This window comes from Gymnodraco acuticeps, unplaced genomic scaffold, assembly GCF_902827175.1.
Source record: "Gymnodraco acuticeps unplaced genomic scaffold, fGymAcu1.1, whole genome shotgun sequence".
Taxonomy (NCBI): domain Eukaryota; kingdom Metazoa; phylum Chordata; class Actinopteri; order Perciformes; family Bathydraconidae; genus Gymnodraco; species Gymnodraco acuticeps.
Genome location: NW_022990981.1, coordinates 1,491,185 through 1,517,726, shown reverse-complemented (window position 1 = coordinate 1,517,726; position 26,542 = coordinate 1,491,185). Strand labels below are relative to the sequence as shown.

Here is a 26,542-nt window from a genome sequence, read left to right as displayed (position 1 = left end):
TTTAGAGGTTGGTTAGTTAAGAAGGCCTTACTTGTTCATTACTGTTCATGTATAGAGAAACAAATCTTCAAAAGAAAGTTCAGCGTGAGTCCGATTGAACTACAAGGAATTTACTTGTTTTAAAAAAACTCAACAAAATAGGTTAGTTTTGTAAAAGAAATACAACGTGTAATAAACTTTAAACAGTTTTTAAAAAAAAAAATAGTAATAGGATGATTAACTAATATAAAACTAAAGAACAAAGAGCAAAGGAACTTCAATGTAACATCAACCATTGATTACATATTACCCCAGTAAGACACAATAACATGAACTCAGATTTATCATATTTTGTAATGTGTGCAAAATAATAGAAGGCACATAATGTTCTCTGTTTATTAGAATGTGTATGTAGTGGCTCAGTCTGTAGGGACTTGGCCTGGGGACCGAAGGGGTCTCCGGTTCACGTCCCGATCGGACCAAAAAAAAACACGGTGGACTGGTAGCTGGAGAGGTGCAAGTGCACCTCCTGGGCCCTGCTGAGGTCCCCTTGAGCAAGGCACCAAACCCCCAACCGACCCGCTGCCTCTCCAAAATGCATGTTTATGTGTTCACCATGTGTGTATTTGTACTGTGGCTCGTAAAATATGTACCTATATACTTGTAGTGTGTGTGTGTTTATAAAAACAAAGTGAAAGCTGCATTTCCCCTAGGGGGAACAATAAAGGTTAATCTTCTTCTTCTTAAAGAAATGAATGACATTGACAATTGGTAAAACAATAAACATCTCTCCTGCATCGTGCATTTTAGGCAGAGATGAATATCCCTCCAAATCGATTAAAACTCATCAAAACCCCCCTCTTTGGTGCTAGACGGTGCATGTTATTAAAGTGGGTGTCAGAAGAATCCCTAAATGTCACACAGTGGATGAGTAGTGTGTTAGAGTTCATTTCTCTTGAAGCACTCTGCTTTTATTTAAGAGATGAACCGTTTCAGTTTTATAACGTTTGTCCCTTTACCACTTATTTAGGACCTGAGTCCCTACGGACAATAACAGCAGGGCTCTGTGGTCGGGCATGGGGACAATAGAAGTTTTGTCATTGCTTTTATTATTATTCATATCATTTTAATGTCTGTACTATCTGGTCAAAGTTGTAAATACTGGTTTCACCTTTAAAATCTGTCATGTTCTGTTAACCTGTCTTGTATGAATGGGAGCATTTTTTTTTGACATAATCAAAGTCTTGATTATTGAAAACGTATTGTTGTTGTTGTTTTTTTAATAAATGTGTATTTAAGTTGAATTAGTTAAAAGCGACCAAAATAAACTAAACTCAACTATGTTTGCTTTAAAATGTAATAATTGTTTTTACATGTGGCCAACAGGGTTAAAACCAAAGTTTTTCTTGTTTGTGTTTTGTATTACTTTTTTTAATCGATAGTTACTCAGACACATTGATAGTGTGCATGTTTTAAATACAGTTAGAACAGGAGAATTGTGATGGTTCTGCGTGTGCTAAAGTGTTGTAAATCCTTTCACCAGACTGCTGCAGGAGGAGCTGGAGGCAGATGTCTCTCTGTATGCCGGGGCCGGCTCTCTGCAGGCCCACAGAGCCGTCCTGTTGGCCAGAGCTCCTCATGTCCTGCAGGGCCAGGCCCACAAAGATCCCACCAACATCTATCTGTCTGGATATGAGCTGTCCGGGTTAAAAGATTTCCTCAGGTAGGCCAGATTTATAATTACAGCTTCTATTTATGTCGCTAAGGCCTCTTAAGTTGAGATACCCCTACCCGAGGTAGACCAACCATGTTATTTCAATACTTTAATATACGTCGTTTTTGAAATGGATTGTAATATACAAATATCTTAACTATTTTTCTTGGTTGAGGTTTGGAACCTTCCCCCAATCGAAAAGAGTGAAAATGTAGTCTTCTCCAAGGGGGGATCGTGTGTATCTCTGAACATTCTAATAATGATCATAATGTCACCAAATCAATGTTTACATAGAGGCAACACATACAATAAAGCAATGATTCATCAATACCTATTTCCATCACTGTAATATACACTTTAAAACACGTGAATTATAGAGGGAAACAAAATAGGAAATACAAATCCAATCACAGAAACAAATATGAGTACCAGAGACTGTTATCTTTCCATACATGTAGGTCTCACCCTCTGCAGTCATAAACCCCTAACAGCTAACCAGTGCAGCCAATCGAGCGGTAGAACCTATGGGTGGAGAAGACTACATTTGTATTATTTTTGGTCATGGGAGGTTTCCAAACAACAACCAAAAATAATAATGTTGCAGTAAAATCATTTACATTACATTGCATTTAGCTGACGCTTTTATCCAAAGCGACTTACAATAAGTACATTCGACCAACAAAATACAACCTTGAAGAAAACAGAATCATATAAGTACATCAGGCTTCATAGAGCAAAAACATTTCAAGTGCTACTCAACTGGCTTTAGATAAGCCAGTCCTTTATTAGTATATAAGTGCTTTGTTAATAATTCTATCGCTCGAAGTGGAGTCGAAAGAGATGAGTTTTCAGTCTGCGCCGGAAGGTGTGTAAGCTATCTGCCGTCCTGATGTCAATGGGGAGCTCATTCCACCATCTTGGAGCCAGGACAGCAAACCCACGTGTTTTTGCTGATGGGAACTTGGGTCCCCCTCGCAGCGAGGGCGCAACGAGCTGTTTGGTTGATGCAGAGCGGAGTGCACGCGCTGGGGTGTACGGTTTAACCATGTCCTGGATGTAGGAAGGGCCAGATCCATTCACAGCATGGTACGCTAGTACCATTGTCTTGAAGTGGACTCTAGCAGTTACTGGAAGCCACTCCAGTGAAGGGAGCGGTGTGGTGTGGGAGAATTTAGGAAGGTTGAAGACCAGACGAGATTAAAACAGGCATCCATTTAAAAAAACTAGACAATAAATCTGGTTTTACCTCGGCTAAGGGTATCTCAAAAACAAAAACCTTTTGTGGGGGGGGGGGGTTGTGCCTTTATCAATGTGCTTTCTAGGGGACGTTAGGAGACATCTTTTTCTCTTAGTGATACATACTCACAAACTGTCCAGCAGAGGGCGTCAAGCACACCATCTGTAATCTGCAGGATAAGAATCTGCTGCATAGCAAATGCTGCAGCTGTTCAATAATAAATTGCATGTCACATTTTAGTTTCAGTGCTGAGACACACACATCCCAAGGTGTTTGAGGGTTTATAATCATTCTAGTGTAGTTATTTCCATCAAGGCTTTGCAGTGGTTTGATCCACTGATGTGAGTCTGGGTATCATTAGCAGTTTATAATTAGGGCTAGAAGAAAGAGTCGTCCTTGTTTCGCTACACTACCATGAGGTCTAAAATTAGTTTCAAGCTTTTATAATACATAGTAAAAAAAACATCCCTGCATTCAGGTTACCATAAGATGGAGGTTTTTTGGCATGAATAGGCATCCTATTCAAAAGATTCAATATGAATGAGTTTAGTCAATCACAAATTAATCAATTATTTTGATAATAAGTTAATTGTTTGAGCAACTAATTTTGCTGATGGTGTTGACCTTTTTAGCCATTGCCTTCTTGAATTATATTTAAAACTGCCATACCAACCAGAGCAGTTTTAGACGGTTAGGTGGACAAATCAAGCAGTCTACTCTACATGTACTTATGCTGAAAAACGTTTTGACATTTATCAGTTATCTGGAGAAAAAAACACGTTATCAACAGTTTCTATGACATGGTCACTGTGGATTTAATAAAAGTGTGGTGTACAAGAAAGAAGCAAAAATCATTAAGTTAACAAAACGGCATTGTTTCAATGAAATAGCGTGCAACATAAAACAAAAATACAAATTGAAGGGATAGCAGCACTACAACTACAAACAAGCTAAAATAGTTAGTGCAGTAGTATGAGTGAGTGTTAAAAAACACATGGAACCAAGTTGTCCAGCAGCAACATTATCAGAGATCCACAGTAACATAAGTATGAGCAGCACGAAGAGGATGATGTTTGTATCTGTTTGTCACGACTAAGGGGATCTGAAACACGTGCCAGAGTGTAGGGATATAACACGCAGGTAAGATGGTAGGTGCCATCTGTCAAGATAGAATTTCCCCTGTTTACCAGCTGAGGGCTATATAGAACAGGCCGGCTACTCTGCTGGACCATCATCATTACTGTTTTAGCTAGTGCAAGCTTGGATTTGATATACAAAGACCATAGATAATAAAATAAATAATGATGATGAAACATGTTTCAGTGTAGGATTTGTAGTAGAGGGTCATCAGGGAGCTGTCGGCATGAAAGTTGGCAGGTTGCCGGAGACTGTAAAGTGTTTGCACTCATCTTCTAGGCTTTTTAGCATTACATCAAAAAGAATATTGTTACGGATGAAAGAGAGATGAGGAATGACGTGCATCAATGGTCAGACTTAAACCCAGGAATGTTTTTTATTGTCTGCACTTTAAAGCCTGGGTTGCATTATCACAACTCACTCGCTTGCTTAACACACTTGTCAGACCAAGCCAGGCTGCCACAGCAGATTACAAAGCACTCAGGGCACATGTACTATAACAGACTGTTAGTGACTTTATCAGGTTCCGAGCCACTTTATAAAATGCTTCACTGACAAAAAAAGAAAAGCCTTTGCAGTGAAAATGTATGCCCTGCATACTTTGTCACTACAGTCACAATGTATCAAATGAGATTGTTATTTAGCGTGAAAGGTCTTGTGTTAATTAACCTTTGGAGTTTCCCCCTGCAGGTGCGTGTACACGGCACACCAGAGCATGCACTCGGCTGAAATAATCCCAGACATGGATGACTCAGTGCCAGAAAGCACTGCTCCTGACCCACCAGACCTGCGTGGTTCCTCTGACTCAGGTATACATGCTTCTCTATAGAGGGTTATTGTAGGTTATGTGAACTATTAGCCCCCCCCTGTCCCCATCCCCCTTCTAAACATCATGTTATCTCAGCCATAATCCATTTAAGAGATAATCCCATTTGGATTCCTGTTGTCGTAACTGCTCATTTCAGCATGGCCGTCACACAGATACTTTTTAACGTCACAATTTGCTGTGTTATAAGTCAAGGCAGAGGTGTCCAAACTACGGCCCAGTGGCCAACTGCGGCCCATGGTCCATTTTTAGCCCACAACTAATTCTAAAAGTATAATGGAATATGGCCCACACATTGTACTTCTTAAGTATGTAAAGCCCAATTTTCAAATACATTCAGTCAATTCAAGTTGAAAACATTTTCTAACAAGTCTTAGTTGATAAAAAAGCCCAATAACCTATTTGCATAACAAGCTTAAATATACTCTTCCTATTTCGGCTTATCGATATATATCAATCAATCAATGTTTATTTATATAGCCCAATATCACAAATGTTACATTTGTCTCAGTGGACTTCACAGTTTGTACAGAATATCAGTTTGACAATACGACACCCTCTGTCCTTAGACCCTCACATCGTACAAGGAAAAACTTCCAGAGAAAACCCACAGTTTAAAGGGGAACATGGGAGAAACCTCAGGGAGAGCAACAGAGGAGGGATCCCTCTCCCAGGACGGACAGACGTGCAATAGATGCCGTGTGTAAATTGAAAAGATAATACATTTGCAACATAGGTATTCCAAATGTTTGGAAATGCATGTGTGTATAATAGGAAGATGAATCCACGAGGATATCCATCCAGGACCTATGATCCAGGACCACAGCCACGACTCAAGATCCAGGGCTCGCGATCCAGGACACAGGACCGCAGGATCATCCATGACTCCGGATCCCGGCGTATATAGACACCAAAAAGAAAGACATTTGGGGAAGCTGGGTTAATCGGAACATGAGAGTACACAGGTATAGACAGAGAGAAGGAAGAAGTAAGATGTCCCCCGACAAACTAAGCCTATATCAGCAAAACTAGGGGCTGAATCTAATCAGCCCTAACTATAAGCTTTATCAAAAAGGAAGGTCTTAAGCGCACTCTTAAAAACGGATAGGGTGTCTGCTAGGGCTGTGCATCTTCACTGGTCTCACGATTCGATTACGATTATCCTGTCAACGATTCGATTCAATTCGATATCCCGATGCATCACGATTCATACCAATGCGTTGCATCCTCAATTTTCTATATTACTGCACATGGCTTATTTTTCATCAATGCATACATGCAGTAAATACATATGAACCCTCTTTTTATTATTTAGAAAGTGCTTCAGAAATCAATAACATAAATGTCTTGACATTCATTTATAAACCAAAATAAATGAATTGTATAGGTCTAGCCTCTGTGTGTGAAATTGTTCCATCCTCAAAAACAAAACAATAATGCTTCTGCAGTCTAGCTGCAGCTTCTAGCAACGGTCTTCTGTTAAAAAAAGGACACTGAATGTCCTGAATGTGGCATCACACACAGGACTTAAGTCTGAACATAGCAGACAACAGGAGTATTTACAACAGCATATACAAACAAAAATAGTGCATGTGGGTGCACACTTACATTCTCTGTCTTACTGTTACATAAATCCCATGAATGTATGAGATTAAATTAGCTTCATTATATCTCAGTGATTAAGTGAATAATGCGTCACCGACCGATTTGATATTAAAGTGACAGAAAAAAAAAACGTTATAGTAAAGCCGCGGCCGGAAAATCAGGAAGCAACGTTACTACGCTATAACCGATTATCTTCCGTCACTGCATCGAGACCGAATCGTCCACGTCCGCATCGCAATGCATCGTAGAAACTATTATTTTCAACACCCCTAGTGTCTGCCGCCCGAACACAAACTGGAAGCTGATTCCACAAATGTGGAGCTTGATAAGAAAAGGCTCTGGCTCTCATTGTACTTTTAGAAACTCTAGGAACAACCAACAACCCTGCATTCTTGGAACGCAATGCCCTAGTAGGACAGTAGGGTATAATGAGTTCTTTAAGGTAAGATGGCGCCTGCCCATTAAGGGCTTTGTAGGCGAGAAGAAGAATTTTGAATGATATCCTGTGTTCTATAGGGAGCCAGTGTAAGGCAGCCAGAACAGGAGTAATGTGGTCCCTTTTCCTAACTCTGGTTAGTACACGAGCCGCAGCATTTTGAATCAGCTGAAGCGACTTGACTGACTTCTTGGTACACCCTGATAATAAAGAGTTACAATAATCCAGCCTTGAAGTAACAAATGCATGGACTAGTTTCTCTGCATCGTTTTGAGGCAAGATATGCCTGATTTTTGCAATGTTACGTAGATGGAAGTAGGCTGGACCTTGAAATTGATTTTATGTGGGCGTTAAAGGATAAATCCTGATCAAATATAACACCAAGATTCCTTACAGTCTCACTGGAGGCCAAATTAATGCCATCCATGGTTAATATATCCTTAGATAATTTGTTTCGTAGATTCTTCGGGCCAAGTACAATAACTTCAGTTTTGGTCGTGTTTAACATCAAAAAGTTTAAGGTCATCCACGTTTTTAAGTCCTTAAGGCAGTCTTGAATTTTATTTAGATGATTAATTTCATCAGGCTTGATTGATAAATATAGTTGAGTATCATCCGCATAACAATGAAAATGTACAGAATGATTCCTTGTAATATATATATATATATATATATATATGAGGCTTCTATATATATATATATATATACAATATATATATATATACAACTCATTGTTTTAAGGAATGAGCTGCCAACACTTGGGTGTAATGTCATCTTTTTCTTCTTTAAGCATTCAATTATCAAGAAAATAATTGACCTACATTTGATTGATTTAGCTAACTTATAACTTAACTTATGAGGCAATATACCTCACCTCTAGTGAGGGGCCCAACCCTTTTTTTCTGTATGTGGCTTTCAGTGAAAAATGTTTGGAGACCCCTGAGTAAAAGGGTTTAATGGTAGATAACTCTGCTGTTCCACAAACACAAATATGCACGTCTCACACTCTGAGCCTCGCTCTTCGTCACTCTCCCTCCCGCCCTTCCTCATTATCCCTCTTTACTCCAGACGCTGTTCTGGAGCCAGCCTCGGGCCTCGGAGCTGACTTGCTGGATCTATACCAGCGGGGTGAGCAGTGTGACATCACCATCCAAGTAGCAGAGCAGGTCTTCTCTTGCCACAGGTAGAGCTGCTCCCACTTATCTTATTCATACATCTGGAATTCAAAAACATTGTTTTTCTTAAGAATAATATCATATGGGTCCTGTAAGATGTTCAGCTCAGTACAGTCAGTGAGAAAACACTTCAGAGGTCGCACATTGGCAGTGTGGAGCAGTGGTGGGTAGTCATTTTGTGACGCAGAGGTTGTAGAAACTGCTGGTAACCATGGAGACAGGTTTCTCCCATCTATTGGAAGATGGGTAAACTGTGTGTCATATAGGGATGGTCTGCAAAAATACTCAGGTAGGCTGTGGTGTTTAGACCACAGACAATAGATTTATGCAGTGATAACATATTTGTGTAGGCCGACACGAAAGTTAGCATCGCAAGGGTTCCCTCAACAAAAGCAATTGGATTTTTCTATTGGTCTTCAGAATATTGCAGAAAATAGGATCTATGTCAAACACACGTTTATGATACTTCCACGTTTTGTTCAGCAGGATAATCTCCATTATATTATTAATTTTTAAAGCGGAAATGCAATAGCCATAAGTTAAAAGCTAATGTAAGGTGAAACTGAAAACCACGCAAAGCTAAATGTGGCTAATGTTTGGTGTGATGATGTTTAGTTGTCTGATAAAGTCACTTGTTAGCAACCGCCATTGTTATGACCTTCAGGCTTTCACCTGTGTGTTTTTGCTGGTGTGTTTTATGTCCTAGAGCAAAAAAGGTAGATCTCTTCAGCTTTTTTTTAACCACCTTCAGACATTTAAAGACTTAATCAAAAAACACATTGACTTTGAGACAATTGAACCGTTATTGCTAAAAATGCAGACTCATTTCCGGGTTGGCCATTCTCCTCTGACCTCTGCCTTCAACAAGGTTCTTGTGTAACTGACTAAATGTCTTGAGTTACTATCACATGATTGGCTGAGCAGATATTTGCCTAAAAGAGCAGTTGAACAAGTGCACCCAATAATGTGGCTGATATTTAGCACACTAATTCATAATTCATGGTTGGTTGTGGTCTCTTCATGGGATTTAGAAAATCACTAGCCTCATCCTTCATTTGAGCTAAGTCAGCAATATAAACAGGTTATTTCCATATTTGTGACAGCACAATCTTCAGAGGAAGCGAGAATAAGAGAATCTCCAGAGACTATAAAACACATGTTTTGTTCTGTTGTTGTTTAAGTATATGCACGCCTGCCAGATGACATGTCAAATATTAAAGTGGTGGGTTGATCTGACTTGCAACTGCCTGCTTTACTGGGTTTCTAGGGCAATCCTGTGTGCGCGCTCCCAGTATTTTCGAGCCATGTTGAGCGGGAGCTGGATGGAGAGCTCCAGACAGTGCATCACTCTGCAAGGGTAAGACTCAGCATCATCCTGCAGCAGGTCACACGGATCAATAATACACCTCTGCTCCTGCTCTGACAATTCCACATTTTATTCCTGAACAACACAGTTGAATTACTGCATATGCTGCATTAATTATTCAGGCCTAGCAACAGAGGTGGCTTTGTACAGTATGGGGTTTCACTCACAATGCCTTGTTTTAACTCCATATATACCCACACTTACACACTCACACATATACACACAACAACCCACTGCCAGTGGAATCTGAAATGGCTCGCTCAGATATCTACCGAGCTACGTTTGTTTCATTGTCCTCTGTGAGGCACATCAATGTCTTCTCATCCACTGCCTGCTGACGGGCCTCCCCCACCACTGGCCCCTAACCCCCCCACACAGCCTCTTTCAGAGCGGGGAAAGGCAAATGAAGCCCATTTTTCCTCCGGGGAGAGAGGTGCCGCTCGCCTCAGCATCACTGATCTGAGGTTAACGGGGGAAGACGTGTCGGTCAGAATGGAGAGCTGCGGCGTTGACGTGTGGGGGGGGGAACCTATAAAGTGTCCCTCGGGCTGCAGTCACGAGTATTGAGTGCTGCATGATATATGGATTCTGTTCACAGCATTCTCAGTTGTGTTTGCAGTATAGACAGAAATCTAAACTTTGTGCATGAAGTCACAAAGAAAATAAATAGGCTACACTTTGGTACAATTCTTTATGTTTAAGGAATAGTTTGGATTCTATGTAGTTGGGTTGTATGGGATATTAATCCATAGTCATTGTAATACAGTATCTACAATAGGTTGTGGCACTCATTCGGGTACCATTTTGGCCACCTGAATGCCGCTGCCCCGTCCTTACAGTAAATTGCTAAGCTTCCTGCTGGTACTCCTGTCAGTTTCTCCTAAAAGGGAGCGTGTCCTTTGCCATTTACTGTGGGTAATACACTGACCATGTATTAATACCCAGTGGTGGGCCGTCGGGGACAGAAAGGCCTTCACTGCTGGCCTAAACACGATCAGAATCCTTGACTAACGTTTTAATATAGTTTTTTCATTAACATGTATTCAATTATTTCTCACAGTCTATTCTCTATGATCTATCTATCTACTCTTCATTATAAAGCTTTTTTCTGTGTTACGATCGGTTGCGCTGCGTCCAGTAATGGTTGTTAATGTTGGAGCTTTTATCCAATCACATTTAAGTCAGAATGTGTTGCTAGGTCAAATAAATCTGCCTTGAGGCCTTCAGAATCAACAGTGCGGGCACTTGTAGCTTAAAACAAATGGCAATGAAATGGTTGCATTGACCAATCAGATTTAAAGTTGGTGTCATCGGGGCAATCTAGCAGGTGTATGATGACCTCTGCCTTTTCACAGCCTTTGATTGGATTGTCAGCGCTAGCAAACACTAGCATGTGTAGCTAGCTACCAGTAGTGACCTGCTGGCAAACCGCATCTGTACCGACCTTAGCAACCTGCACAAGGTAAAATATTTCCCATTCGATTTTAAAGCTGTTTTTTCAATCCACAATTCCTGCAAGTGGAAGAGGAATTTATTTGGTTGAAGCTAGCAAGCCTGTCGCAGCCTGTGAAAGGGTTTGACCACCACTTTCATTTCACTAACTTCAGCAGTACCTTGGCTCACAGCCTCCGAGGAGCACAGCAAACTGTACTGCTAGGAATGCCTGATATTGGCAACTGACCGACTTGGTGTTTGGAGCCATAGAGGGTTTGCAAACTTGAGTTGGCAGCATCGAGACACCAAAGCACAGCTGGACACTTACAAGCAACGGTGCTTTGGAAACGTTTTTGGGAAACTCGAGTGGATCTACAGCCTAATTAACAAGTGCGCAGGGAAACGGAGCTCCACAATGTTTTTTGCCAGAAATATGACTGGACAAACTGGACTTTCAGCATTAACCTCCATGGCGATTGAACAGGACTTGGAACTGAAACACTCAGATAATCTGAACAACAGAGTAATTTAACTATTTTTGAGGAAACAAAGGAGCATGGATTTTGTGTACAAATAATCAAACGTATTGGTGAGTAATACTATAATGAAGGCCTATTCAAATGGCGGCCCGCGGGCCAGATGCGGCCCAGAACCAACTCCTGAGTGGCCCAGCCTCCCGTGGCCAAATTCCTACACTAGTACAGACCATGAACGCAACACTCCGCGTTGCATAGAAACCACCAAACCACAACGCAGCACGTTTTTTGAAAGTGCATCTAGTGGTGCTAGTAACGGTGGTCCTATGATAGCAACTCTAAAACATGTCTCTCTCAACTCTGAAGCGTAAACAAAGACAAAACGGTCATTGATCTTGTGGAGCAGATGCGCGAGTCATTGCCCAAGTCAAGCTGGACCTTTTCGCGACCGACTTCAGTACGGGTCGGATGTTGCATTTTTCGACGCTCCGCAAACATATCACATCCCCGGCACAAATCACGGATATGATGACAGATTTCATTGCGAGGTTGAAAGAGAACTTTGCCGGTCGATTGGATGGACTTGCTCTGCCCACAGAGGTGATGGGCTTTGCCAGAGACCCCTTCACTGTTGCAATAGAGGGGGACGTATCAACCAGAGCAAAGGAAGTGGTCCCCTCCATCGACGAGGGGAAATTTACACTGGAACTTATTGACATGCATTCATCCGTAACCATGGCACAAGACCAGCGCACTAACGGGCCAGCGAAGTTTTGGAGTGATGTCAAAAAACAGCAGTTCCCTAACGTTCAGAAAGTAGCGATCTGTGTGCTCAGTATGTTTGGATCAACATACAAATGTGAATCAAGCTTTTCACACATTAACTCAATAAAAAGTAGCACTCGCTGCTCCCTGACTGACCGCACTCTTCACCAATGTCTTAGGATTGCATTGGCATCCTATGAGCCAAAAATCACTGCTCTTGTTCAAAACTAAAAATGTCACTTCTCCCATTGAGAAAGTCAGCGATGACAAATCACAAATGAGGTGATAGTAAGCACCTAGTTTACTATAGTAGACGTGTAGTGTAGTGTAGTATTCATTCATATGTTAGTTACCCTTATCCCTTGGTATATGTTATGTTGTTATGTTCTTGTTTGTGCACTGAAGGGTTTGACAGTTGTTTTTGTGTTTAAATGCACTTTGTAATGTGTCAGGTCAAATGTGACCAAAACGTATGATTTTTTTTGTTATTACTTGAAAAGTGAAAAAATAGTATTGCTAGAGTACTACCTCTTTTTGTTACATTGGAGCTCTTTAACTGTTTGTTAATGCACTTTTTGATGTGCATGTGCAGGGCTCGAGCTTAAGGACGTCCCGTCGTCCCGGGGCCGAAAAAAATAGTGTCGGGGAGGATAAAAAATAATTTTGGGACGAGAGTTAAAATAAAAACACCCTGCTAACTCTACTACAAATGGCGATGAAAATGAAACCGACTGCACGTTTTGTGTAGCATATTAAACCTCCTTGTCAACATAAACACACATGCACAAAACATTTAGAAACCCGCAAAATACACACACATGTAGCTACAGCTGTGCCGCTGGCTGTGCCCGCGAAGGTCTAGCTATGTACTGAGTGTGTGTATTTCGTGGGTTGAGTGATGCACAATGGCATCCCGCGGAGAAATTCTGAAATGTTTTACCGTTACATCACAAAAATGCACAGCAGAACCAGACCCTGGAGCGCCGGCCTCTTTATTCACTTACTCCTCTTCATCCCCTATGGGTAATAAGGCTGAGATGAGAACCCTCCATCGTATTTAGTCCTTAGCAATATGATGCGCCTCTCCCCATGTAGGGATGGGTACCGAGCCCCGGTATTAAACGGGTCGGAATTATTAAAGACAGTGGTAACGTTAAGCTCCGACGTTATCGGACTTTTTATCGGTACTGGAGACATTTAAAAAATATATGTTATATGTATTATTGCTACATACACATTATATCGCATTTGCAGTTTTAGTTTCACCAACTCCGTTTCTAATATGCAATAAGACTACAACATGCGTCTATGATGTATTTTCTAAGCTTTCCAATCCAGACGAGATCTCTCTCTCCCGTCTGTGTGCGAGGGGGCGGGGCCGTTTGTAAAGGTCTCCTGACTGTGTTACAGACTGTCATCCTGGTTAGTGGTTACTCTGGGTTCTGTCTTCAGGACACAGTGTTGGATTGTTTTGTTAATTGGATCGGACTTGATTGGATTCAATATTAGAGTAATTTTCTTGTTTGTGTGTTTGTTTAAATATATTTGGCCTTTGTTTATGTGATTGAATGATTTACTCAAATAAAAAGGTTGATGAATTATCATCTAATGATTTATATGATGTTTTATTTATGTTAAAGGTCACTTTGAATGATTTTAACTAATGATAATGTAGAAAAACTAACATTTTAAATTCGGGACGGTCCACATTAATTTCGGGACGGCTTAGATTGTATTTCGGGACGGTTCCGGGAGGATGGGGAAAAAAGTTAGTCGAGAGCCCTGGCATGTGTCATATGTATCCAATTTTATTTTGTATGTGAGAACATTTATTAAGACTGCTATTATTGTATTCAGTTAAATGCACTTCGTGATGTGCCTGGTTAAAAAAAAAAATAACCTGAATATTTGACTTCTAAAGCAAACAAATGTAATGCTACAACTGTGCACTTTCTTTTTTTTTATGCACTTTGAGATGCCTCAGATTCTGTTAAATTAATGCTAATTTGTTGTGTTTTTATGCACTTTTTGACGTACCTTTGTTAGATGAACAATGAATACAAATGGCATGTTTTTCATCGCAGTAATATGTGTTGGTTTAAAATGTGTCATTACCCGCTTTTTACAGGCCGCTGAATGTCTGGCCCAGCTGAATTTTGTAGTTATAAAATCTGGCCCAACTGAATGTGTAATTGAATAGCCCTGCTATAATGACTTGTATTTATATATTTTATTCAAATAAATATGAATACTTCTGCTAGAGATGATGTATGCAGCGCAGCTGTGGCTGCAGTGAAAGGAGACTTGTTGAATTGTGTTGTTTCGGTTTGCTGCTTCAGTAACAGCATTCATTCTCGCTACATTAGATACCTGTCTGTGATGCAACGCCCTGTTAAATGCGTCTCTGTATAATATTAATGGTTTCTATAGCCTTGACGTCATAAAGATGGTATTAAAAGGTGGATAATTCAAACACTACTGAAGGCCCCTCTACTGTTAGTACCTTATACACCCCAACCTGCAAGCAATCCAAACTATCCCTTTAACTTTAATAATATCTCTTAACATATTGTTTTGTTGCCCTTTTTTCAGCTTAGGGCCAGATGAGATGGAGGTCCTGCTCCAGTTCATGTACGGAGCCATTGTGGATTTACCACCTGGAGCCAGTGCCAGGTACTGTATGAGACCAGACAAAATTAGAATGCAGATGCAGAAAACAAGCTGACCTGTGTTTGGTGTCTCCTATTCCACAGTCAGGTGGTGTTGGCTGCAGACATGTTGGGTTTAGAAGGACTGAAAGACGTGGTGGAGATGGTTCTGACCCGAGACTACTGCCGCTTCTTCCCCAAGGTCAGCTTTACATTATGAGGGATGTAATGATGGTCTTTATAGGCTTGTTCTCTTTCAATGTGTATTGTGTGTATGGGCTAGGTGGGGTCACATGTGTAGCCTTTAAACATGTTGAATTTGGGGCTGCTATCAATTACGTTCATTTTTCGGTCACACGATCAGTTAATAGCACCTTATTAATCGCTGGCCTCAGGTCATTTGCAAAGTTATTCAAATGAGTTCAAGGGAGTAAAGAACAAAGATTTTAAATCTGGTTAACCCGAGCACTGGTATTGGCAGCAGTGGTCTCGTTAACCGAATATTTTTCGTCTATGCCGGATTTTATTTAACAATGAAAGAAAAATATGAAAGCAGTCTGTCATTTTCACGGATTAGAACAAACTCGGAACAGCGCCAAAGTTTCCCCGCAGTGAGGCTCCGGTGTTATTCCGTGTTATGCATGCCCGTCAAAAAGGAAATGATATAATTTCCAAACCGTACTTTGCTGTACAAATCATTGAAATGTCTGGGAGTATTTGTACCTCATTCTTTGGGAACAAAACGTTGCTTAACCTAGACCTGACCAACTGCAGCAACCCCAGATCATCACACTGCCCCCACTGGCATGTACGGTAGGCACTGGGCATGATGGGTGCATCACTTCATCCGCCTCTATTCTTACCCTGATGCGCCCATCACTCTGGAACAGGGTAGATCTGGACTCATTGATTTGGTTTTAATAATGCATTGGACAGTTCTTAACCAGACTTTTAGTGGTTTGAGCAGTCTCCTTAGTTGTGTTCTGACCTTTCTGAAACAGATTAACATCCTTTCCACGACCTTAGGATATGTGTTCCGACATGGTTGTTGAGAAATGGGAAACTAAACACCACATCAACTAGGGTTACATAACTTGTTGCTAGCTGAAACATATTAAACATATTAATCACTGCAGTAATTATCCAATGGAAGGCTCTTACAGATTAGGGATGGGAATTTGAAAGCAAATGTATATTCGAATATTTGAACCCCCAAAAAACTGTTAACCGGATAACCAAAATGTACATATCCTATATAAAATAAAAAATCCCAACATTTTTTTTTCAATTATTTTTGGAAATAAATAAATACATGTTCAAATAAGTGTAGAAACCAAGTAGAATTTGTCAAATGTATTGAACTGGTGATCACATTTTGACAGCTATAGGCCTACAGCTTTCATGTGCGGGATTCACAATCAGTCCAGCTATAGAGAAGACCCTCTCAGCTGGAACAGAAGTTGCGGGTATAGCAAGGTATAGCATGTATATATAAGTTTAATCTAACCTGGTCGAAATATTTCCACACATTACTCCTTTTTGACGCCATGTCTGTTGTGTAGGACTCTTCTTAGAGTGTAAATAATTACCAGACTATGACTGGTAAAATATGTTGAATACCGGCAAAACTAAATCTCTCCTGTCAAAATGTCTATGTACTTTGCCGCCACACACGGTTGCCAAGCAGCGCTTATTGTTGTTTAGGCTGGCCACTCATATGTCGCGAGTGTTGACAGGACAGCACGCTCATGAACTGTTAGCGCCGGAACCTCGCAACGGCTGCGGAGCGCATTTGCGCCACATTTGGTCATAAGATGAGGTTTGAGTCTGCGTGATCTGCGTGTAGGGAGGGGCAGCAGCCATATCATTAGCTAGAACTAGCTAGATCTGATGGATTTGGACATAAACGCGAGTGAAGTATAACCGGACGCGAGAGAGAGAGAGGTCAGCACCTGCAGCTCTGCCCGCTGTGAGGGACCGGTGAGCGGAGCAAAACACACCTTTAGACGTAACCTAACACATTTAGCTATGGCACTGTCGTATACATTGAATTAAGGCATCCCTCCCAAAAAAAATAATTTATAAAAAAATGAATAACTCATATTCGAATACCTGAATAATTATTCGAATACCTGAATAATTATTCGAATACCTGAATAATTATTCGAATACCTGAATAATTTCGAATATTCGATTAATCGTTCCCATCCCTATTACAGATTGGCTTAGTTAAACCAAGTTGGTGACTTTGTTTCTGGACGGGCAGTGTATTTTTCTACCACTGTCAGCCCCGTATGGTCTGGTTCACCAAAGAAATGTAGCCAATTATATAATGACGCACACACACAAATTTTACTTTTCGCATCTGATTGCAATTATTCATGTGGCAAGGTATAAACCTTTGCGCCAGGAATGGAGAACAACAGTGAAAAATATAATTTTGTAATGTGAGCATGAGCTACAGAACATGATGAACAAGGTGCAGAAGCATTCCTTCAAACTTCAGTCACGAAGTAAAACTTGCGAGAGAGAAAACTATTTCAGGAATTGAATATCCCAGTCATCGCTGCTTTTTCAATGCACTGCTGTTTGAAATAGTAATTTGAAGCGGATGACAAGAAAAAAAGTACATCCTTCAATCATGCCATGATCAGCCCCCTGACACATTCGCTTCAGTTACCACCAACTCTCTGAAGACGCCAATGATTTCATTCCAACTTTGTGGTTATAAGCGATATTTATTTTTTATTGACTTTGTTTGTTGTCATAGAAAAAGACGGGTCAATTTTCCTCCAAATGTATGCATACACTCTAAATGTAATACATTTCAAAATGCTCTGTTGCACCAAAACAATATGTACTTGGCAGCGCCCTTAGGGGTGCTTAGGAAATTACACGTTTTCTTTAAGTCTTATTTGTCTAGGGGCCTTCCAAAAAACGCAGTTCTTTTCTGTATTCACCCATCAGTGTAGTAGTGTTGTCACGATACCAACATTTTGGTTTCGATACCGATACCAAGTCAAGAATTGCGATTCGGATTCTTTTTCGATACTTTTTATTATTATTTTCATGATCAATAAAATAATAGTTTATCTGTTAAGTGTTTTCTTACAACATGGTCTCTTCTTTATACTTGAGTTTATGTGATTTCTTTGATAGTTAACTTTATATTTTATTAACATGTAATAGTACAGTAATATAAATAATTATTGACAAAATGTACATTGCAGATGTTAGCCACATTGGTAAGTTAGCTAAAAAGATAGCCATATTAGACAATTTTCATTGCCATTAATTGCCTCGGCAAACTACTAAAACGTTCGTTTGTCACTAAATAAATTACACTTATTTAACTTAGATTTGAGGGCATGGGCTGAGCATGATGTAATTATGTTATCTATCACATTCGCTAACCTGTCTGTCTCTGGATGCCGGTCGGCGAGGTGCTCAGCCAAGTTTGATGTGTTGGCTCGGATCTAAAACATGTCTTACAGACAGGCCTCGTGGTGTCCGTAGACTTGCCCTCACTGTCAGAGATATAGCTAAAATACTTCCAAATTTCGCTTCTGGCGTCTTTTTTGCCATCAAGCCGAGGAGGCGCAGCGGCAGTTACACTCCCACTTGCAGCCATGCTTCTCGTTTTCTCAAATGCTCTGGCAGCTAGTGCTTGCATGAGAGAGGGGGGGCACTTAAGGCGCATTTCCACTGCAGCGGGTAGCCCCGTTTAAGCGTCCTTAACCGTCCTCAAGCGGCCAGGCCAGTTTTTGGTGGCCTTTCCATATAGCCTAGTACCGGCTAGCGGGTACTTTTTCCCTCTTTTTCCGGCCCCATAAAATCGTGGTTCCCTCAGACCAGGGCCAGGGCTGAACTAGTGACGCCAATCAAACCGCGTGCTTGTGTGTCTGGGGCGGGAGATTCATGTGATTGGTTGTTGGTCGAGTGTCAGACACGCCCGCCGGCAAGCGTCAACGCACGCCGCTGTGTGGACGGGCCGTAAGTCCTTTGGCTTAACACTTGTTGATTGAGTATGGTGCGTGCATGTTCAGTGCCAATAATAGTGCCGTTTAACTTATCTGAACACTTTTTCATTCTCATTTGACCATATGCCAGATTTCACAAATGTTGTATGTGTAAATTCCTATTTTTCTTTCCCCTCCTGTGTTGGCAGCCGATTGACGGGGTTCAGAGAACAGTTCTTGAATGTCTGTCGCTCACACACGCCTTAGGCCTTCAAAACCTCCACCTGCTTTGTAAGAGGTGAGTGTCGGTTGTTGCTTTTCTATAAATGTGTTACAGCTTAGAAATCTGAAATACATTTCGACGAGCCACTACATGTAAATAATTGGTCCTATCATGTTAACAGTTGTCAAAGATGACTTTTAAAGATGCTTGTGTAATTGGAAAAAAAGTGCAGAATATTCCAACCTTGCTACTTTCGCTTACATCAACATCCTGTTGCTAGGTAACCAGCATGTGGGTTCATACTTGTGTTATGAAATAGCCTTGGGTTGGGGTTACATGCCTTAATGTGATTCAATTCACCATTCTGTTGAGTACAATTAATTCCATTTAGATCCTTTTAAAGCAATTACTCCTTAGACAAGGAAAAACCTACAGAAAACACTTGTCCTTTAATCTTTTCTTTTAAACCTTTAACATGTAAAATGTAGATGACGATCATCCTTAAGGGCCAATGTTAGAAGTGGATCAGATTTAACAAAAAAAAAAATAGAAGTCTTTAAATGTCAGTACGCTGCATGGCTTTTATCCCTTTCCTTACTGTGCATTTGTTCACACACAATCTCATAATGTTTCACCTTGAGATCTCATGTAGCTGATTCTTCTGTAGGCTAACTAGCGATGTTGGTGCGCTAATGCAGTGAGCTGGCAGGACGTTTATAATGTAGGATAGGGGGATAGGATGTGTTAAGCTGGGCTGTGAGCTGGTTCTGATTTGAGTTGGTGTGGGGGGGACATGGCCTTGCCGTGTTGTCTGATGAGTCACGCATGTATGGCAGTAAATCTTCCTGCGCTGCTCTGTGCAGCAGTGCGTTACTGACCTTCTCATCCTCACTCACTCTGTTGTTCCCTCGAGCAAAGCTCTGCTGAATGCTGCCTCCAGCCACAGTGATACACTGCAGTACACCTAGAATACGACTTCACCAGTTTCACTGAAAGTCTGTCCTGCTGATTTTCTGTTATTATGCTCATTCCCAGGTTCATATTTGTGTTATCTGTCTCTACTGTGACACGTCTCCGTGCTTTAATGTTCAAACAGCTCTTTATTGATCTCATACTGCCTGTGCTGCAGCACCTCTTTTCACCCTCTGTCTGAAACCAGAGCCCAGTCTGCTCTGATTGGTTAGCTGTTCGGCTCTGTTGTGATTGGTCAAACGCTTAGAGATGTCCCGCCCCTTAGCCTATCACCCACAATGTGTTGAAGCACTAGCCAATAGAAGCGCGAGGGTTACATAGTGATGTCACTATGTTATGGAAGTGAACAAAGAAGTGGTTGAGAGAAGCTCCCTCCGGAAGGATGTTAGCCTTTGCAGCCCATTTACGTGCACACAAACGTATATAACACACTACAGGAAAGGGAAAACCACAAAAAGGGTAGAAGAGCCTCTTTAAGTATCTTGCCATGTCAGTCCATATCTCAAAGATATTCTCTTTAATATAATGCAAACTATAGCAGGACATTTCCAAACTTGACAGGCTCAAACTTGCATTTGCTGCAATTTTTGCATTGAAAGCAATTGATTATTAATCAATAATCAAAATGGTTAATTGATACTCAATGATGTGTATTTTCAGGTGGGTTGCTGATCATTATGTGAAGACCTGGTGTGAGAGGAACTTTTCCCTCTTGTCTCCTGAGCTCCAGGCAGCCTGTCTAACAGCTCTAACTGAAACCATGGTGAGTCCCTCCTCCCACAGTCATCAGCTGAACTGCACGCATGTAATCGCACAAATACCATCAACCCATTCTCCAGTGTTTTTCCACAGGAAGGAAATCCAAACGTAATCTAATCAAAGATGACCTTTATTAAATTCACAGTTATTAAAGACGGACTCATTTTGGAATATAATGTAGATGTAGACAGATGGGGAGTGGACCAGCCGTGTAATTGATAATTGAATTTCGGGTCTGTCTTTCATCACCATCTAAGACAGTGGTACTCAACCTTGTCCTAATCAGGAGCCACATTGACGAAAACATATTTTTGCAAGAGCCACAATCCAAAAACGCTCCTTTCCTCCCTGAAACCATTATGCCTTTGAGAATATGGATAATAGTAATATGTTACTAAGGAATGAAAAGCATAATGTACAGTGCAATAACTGTGATTTATTATTTTCACTGCAACCACAAAACACACATTGCTGATCATCACTGCCCATAACAACAGATAACAGACAGCATGTTTACTGATCATCACAGTCCATATAACAGCAGATTATAGACAGCAGGGGCTGTCAGAAGAGTAATGTTGTACTTACTTCACACTCAATGTGATTTCTGACACAAGTTTTTTTGAGCAGTTCGGTTCTGTTTGAGTCTCGCCAGCTTTTCCGCCCTCAGCTCTCCACCTTTCGGAAAGTCGGTACTGAACTTCGGGTGTTTTGTGTCGTGATGGCGCTGCAAATTGGACCTTTTAAATTGTGAAATGACGTTGTCACAAAGCAGGCAGATGCATTTTCCCGAACCGGTGGAGACGAAGAAAAACTCGAGTTCCCAGTCCTCTTTAAATGTTCGATATTCCTCTTCATATTTTCGTTTCCTATATTCCATTTTTGCATAAGCTAGTTTTACCAGTGTGACGGAGCAATTATCTTGCGCACCTGCAATCAGAGCGCGAAACCTGAAATAATTTGTGATTGGTTGTTCAGAGGGATGGGGGGGGGGCGGCTTAATAGACTGATGTGTGTGATGACTGATGTGTGACTTGTGAGTGATAATGAAATGTTGATGAATTCTGCTGACAATGTTTTTGTTTTTCAAAGATTTTTTTAGATTTTTTTAGATTTTTAAGTGGGACTTAAAAGAGCCGCAACTAGTCTTAAAGGAGCCACATGCGGCTCGAGTATCACTGATCTAAGAGGTGGAGTGCATTCTGTGAGTAAAGTGACACAAGAGTACTATTGTTCAGTCTTTGCCAGTATTGAGATTCAGAGCTGGCCAAGAACCATTATACAATCCTGGGCCTCCCTCTACTGATCGATAGGTCCTGGGCAGGAGTAAAGACTGCTTTTATGGAGGGCTGTGTTCATTCGACTTGAGTTTTCACCCACGGTATAGACTGTCTTTAGCTGATAGATGTTTCCATTCAGACTGTGCAGAACGCAGTAACCATGCTCTGTGGCACTGAGCAGCTGATTGGCAGTCTCCCAGAAGTCAAGTGGGCCCAGCAGGTGAGGAGTCTCGCCACGCAGCTGCAAGAGGAGAGCCTGCACGTCATTGTCCAGCATCTCCCCGATGTAATCGGAACTCAGGCCTTTCAGGAGCTTCGCAGGGTAAGAGGATGCTGGAGCTGATGCTTATGCTCTCTGCTGTACTGTAACAAACATATTCAACTTAGGTTTCTATGTTTTTTCTCAGAGGGAAGAGGTTACCCGTGAGCCCACGTTGTTGAAGAAGCTTTGTTCAGCTATCAGAGAGGGTGCCTCTGTGGACAACTGCTGTGATCTTTTCGCTGCTGTGTACCTCCTGTGTGGAGATGACGGGGAAGAGGACTCCCTCCTACAGCAAGGAGGGAGAAAACAAGAGGAGGTGAAATGAATCAATGTTTCTGTATTTCAAAAATGAACCCTCATACTTAGGCTGTGCTCACACCTGTTTGTTGTGCGGTTTCCATTTTAGTCCAGTTTCACTTCTGGTCTTCTTCCCAGACTCTGTTGTAATTTGAGAAAATGAATTAAGAAATCATGGTCTACTTACTATATTTTGCCATAGAGTTGCACAACTCTTCACAACCACTAGAAAAGGGAAGTGAGGCTCCACTCCCAAACACAGTGCAGTGTAACTTCTTTCAGTCAAGCTTGTAATAAGTCACATTGAATCTTAAACACACTAGTGATACATTTGGTATGTGTCAAGCCTGGATTTCTATCGTCCCCTGCAGAATTGAGCAAATACGCTGCACAATTCATTTTGTTGGGGCAATTCCTCACTTTCAATGTGCGTTCACTAGAAGTACATGTTTTGCCACAGACAGGCTTGTTGACAGAAAATAGCTCTATTAGATGTACAATGATGGTGCAGTCTTGCTACATACTGGATCAATTTTTAGAAATTGTTATTCACCTTTGTCACTTGGAGACAAAAACATGGTGAAATTGGGGCCAGGTTGAAAAATACTGAAGTAACGCTTTAAAAGGCCACAATGTTTAATATGTTCGTCAAATCTTCCAAGCTACAGGTTTAACACAGCTTAAGCTCTCTGCTATAAATGTTCTCTCCCGGTCGGCTTGTCTCCCCTTCAACTCAATTGTAAGCTTTGTTCAATATCTATGAAGATCCCTTAAGAGACTAACAAAATGTACTGAGTTGAGCAGGCAGGTTAAGCTCGTGAGATGACTTCCAGGGAAAGTGACCCGGCTGCTGAGTTAAAGCTCATTCAGCTCCCTGTAAATACGGTACAGTATGGCAGAATGGATTAGGCTGAGGGAGGCTGTGACGTGTGCCAACGGCCTTCACTAATCTTGCTCTCTCTGTGTGTGTGTGTGTGTGTGTGTGTGTGTGTGTGTGTGTGTGTGTGTGTGTGTGTGTGTGTGTGTGTGTGTGTGTGTGTGTGTGTGTGTGTGTGTGTGTGTGTGTGTGTGTGTGTGTGTGTGTGTGTGTGTGTGTGTGTGTGTGTGTGTGTGTGTGTGTGTGTGTGGTGTGTGTGTGTGTGTGTGTGTGTGTGTGTGTGTGTGTGTGTGGGTGTGGGTGTGGGGGTGGGGTGGGTGTGTGGTCGGTCAGTCAGTGGAGCTGGCTCCTCCCTAACCTCCCAGCCCTGTTTTCATAATCTGGCGTGGAAACAGGACAATGGGCATCAGCCACTGACATCACTGATTTCACTCAAGGGAGCTCAAGTGCATTCTGCAACGGAGACAGAGGGGGAGGGAGGCAAAGGGAGGAGGGAGGGGCATTTGTTGCCATGGTGAAAGGTTCTTGAAGCAGCTGCTGATTTGCCTGTGCTGTAGCGCACCCCTTTCCATTCTTCTCTCTCTCCTCTGTGTTACCGCCAGCCGTTCAGGCAAGAGATTTGTGCGCTGCGCGCTCGCCTGTGGACCTTCCTGCTTCAGACCTTTTACGCGGTCCGCCACACGCAGGGATGGGAGACCCTTTCTACCAAACACAGAGAGAGGATACTAGCAGGTAAGGGAGGACATCCTTGCTGTGAGCTCTCTTCTCTTAGGCACAGACAGAGATTCATGCTGCAGTGCGTGTGTGTGTTTCCTCCTCTCCCTTACCCAGCCGTGGCTCTGCATCATTAGAGATGAAGCAAAGCTCTACGTGCATGCTGGCTGATTTAATACATAATGACTTTTTTCTACACAGCTGTCGAGGCACTCTTAACCTATTTATTGTCTATTTTAGCTTTATGTGAGCTACCTTTTCACATGTCTCTGTGAGATGAGTATCGTTAGCATGGCATTGCACCAGACACACCATGCTTGTTTTTAAAGGGTGCGAGTGAAGGCTGGATTCCTGTCTTTGTGGGTCTGATTTGTAGCCCCCACAAATACAAATAAATACTGTTTCCTCACTGTTGAGCCAGCAGTGTGCTGAAATGCACTGCATGAATAATGTATGCAGCTGGTATCAGCCTGTGCCTATTACTGGTACATTTGTTGCCACCGAAATCGGATTCCAGATCTCGCATGCAAGCATCACAAATGTATTTCAGTGAAAAGAGTCAATTTGGGTATTAAAAACAAAGGATGATTAGGTTTTCAAATTGTTTCTGTATTAAGCATAGCAGTGCTTTGCTTGAAATATCCTGTTTGATCAATATTCATGTAGTGTTTGTTTCCCAATTGTCAAAGGGTAAACACAGAAAAGGACATTTGTGAATGGAAAAAAAATGGCTCGTCCATCTCATGTAAAAAATAAGACTTCAGCTTCTCCCTTTAAAGAAATCAGTGCAGCCCTTTTTGTCTTGATTTGAATATATGATACATGGTTTTGCATGCAGAATACTTTCTTTTTGATGATCATTGCTCTTCCTTTGATCCTCTTTTGACAGATGCTATTGATAAGGGGGACAACCGGAGACTTGGTAAAAAGCCTGTATTCACTAGCTCACAGGTAACATTACCTTCCAACCATATATGTTAAATACATTAACATGTATATAAACTCTTTTCGGTGTTTCAGAAACTAACATTTGTTTTTGTAAATCAGAACTCTGACTCTAAGGATGAAAATGTACGATGTTGAATTTATGAGGCAGTTTTATCTCTGAGAAATCCCTGTAAATGTGTTAAATCCCTGCTAGTCATTACAGTGTGGCCATCAGATGCCATATGTCATGCCCCACCCTCGCAGCACAGAGATACACTATAACATTTGCTGCAGGGCCTCTGTAAACAGATGTATTGCTCAGATAAGCCTGGCTGAGGTGATCCACAGAGGAATTCAAGATGTTAGGTGTGAGTGGTTCAGAGCAGTAGAGCTCCTATAGATCATGAGAAGTGGTGTAATTCGGTGAAAACAAGCTCTTTGTCTGTTTTAAGATATGATTGCTCATTTGTTCGAGCCTGCAGATGGTTGTTCTACTGACAAGCCAGTTTGGTAATTTGCTAAAGTTCATAAAGTGACACACAGAAAAAAAAGAAGAACAATTCCTTCCCTTAACTTCTGATAGCAAATCAGCTGTTTAGGATAGTAAATCATAAACAGGCTATATGAACTTTGTTTGTCTATTTAGCACAGACTATAGAAATCTCAACGACCGATGTGTCATCCTTTTTCTTGTTTTACTCCAGTAGCTTATTGTAATCTGCTATAATGTTGTTCAGTTTCATAAAACCGCACTGTGCTTTGCAGCTTAATCATGTCTTACAGTTGTATGACTAATATGGTTATTTCTTTATCCTGCAGCCAAGGGCTGTGAAATGCCCTTCATCTGGACCTGAGAGTCCTCCTGTGCACAGGACCCAGAGGGTGTCTGAAAACACTACCTCTTCCTCCCGTAGTGCTGCGTCAGCCATGAAGTCTGATGGACTGGGGACAGCTAACAAGCCAGGAGAGGGTCAAACATCCAAGGCAAAGAATGCAAAGAAGCCAGGGGAACATAGTGCAGCAGCCAAAGCAAGGACAGCATCAGCTGGAATACCAGTTGTCAACGGCACTGGAGCTGCAGGGGCCAGACGAGATGTAGCCAACAGCTCCAGAAGCTCTCAAGGGGCGAGAGAGCAGGAAAAGAAACCAAATCCAGGTGCACGGCCTAAAACATCTCCCCCGAGCTGCACATCTACAAGCCAGCCAAGTGTAACCAAGACTCAGAGGAGCTCGACAGGAAAGGCTGACAGCTCTGTTGGGACCTCCCAGGCTCAGCCCAGCGCCTCGTCCACATCAGGCAGCGCTTCGCCAGAGAACGGTGCCAGCAGCCCTCGTAATGACAGCGCAGGTTAGCTCTCTTTATTCACTTCCTCTCATTTCCTCATGGTGACTGACACCAATTACAATGTTTGAGCTGAATGTGAATTCAGACTTAGTAATATGATACATTTGTGTTATGGCCAAGAGGGATTTT

The 26,542-nt window shown here is 41.6% G+C and overlaps 1 protein-coding gene across 3 annotated transcripts in view; it reads left to right on the top strand.

Moving 5' to 3' along the window:
• The window catches only part of btbd8 (BTB domain containing 8), a 38,403-nt gene that overhangs the window by 3,506 nt on the left and 8,355 nt on the right, over window positions 1–26,542 (top strand). For all 3 annotated transcript variants that reach the window (XM_034235620.1, XM_034235623.1, XM_034235622.1), the window contains exons 3-15: window positions 1,523–1,702; window positions 4,758–4,876; window positions 8,003–8,117; window positions 9,377–9,466; window positions 14,743–14,823; window positions 14,904–15,000; window positions 18,967–19,055; window positions 20,613–20,715; window positions 22,131–22,313; window positions 22,399–22,569; window positions 24,030–24,159; window positions 25,031–25,092; window positions 25,888–26,416. In XM_034235620.1, coding sequence (XP_034091511.1) covers window positions 1,523–1,702; window positions 4,758–4,876; window positions 8,003–8,117; window positions 9,377–9,466; window positions 14,743–14,823; window positions 14,904–15,000; window positions 18,967–19,055; window positions 20,613–20,715; window positions 22,131–22,313; window positions 22,399–22,569; window positions 24,030–24,159; window positions 25,031–25,092; window positions 25,888–26,416 — 1,949 coding nt within the window. The remainder of the gene's footprint in view (window positions 1–1,522; window positions 1,703–4,757; window positions 4,877–8,002; window positions 8,118–9,376; window positions 9,467–14,742; window positions 14,824–14,903; window positions 15,001–18,966; window positions 19,056–20,612; window positions 20,716–22,130; window positions 22,314–22,398; window positions 22,570–24,029; window positions 24,160–25,030; window positions 25,093–25,887; window positions 26,417–26,542) is intronic.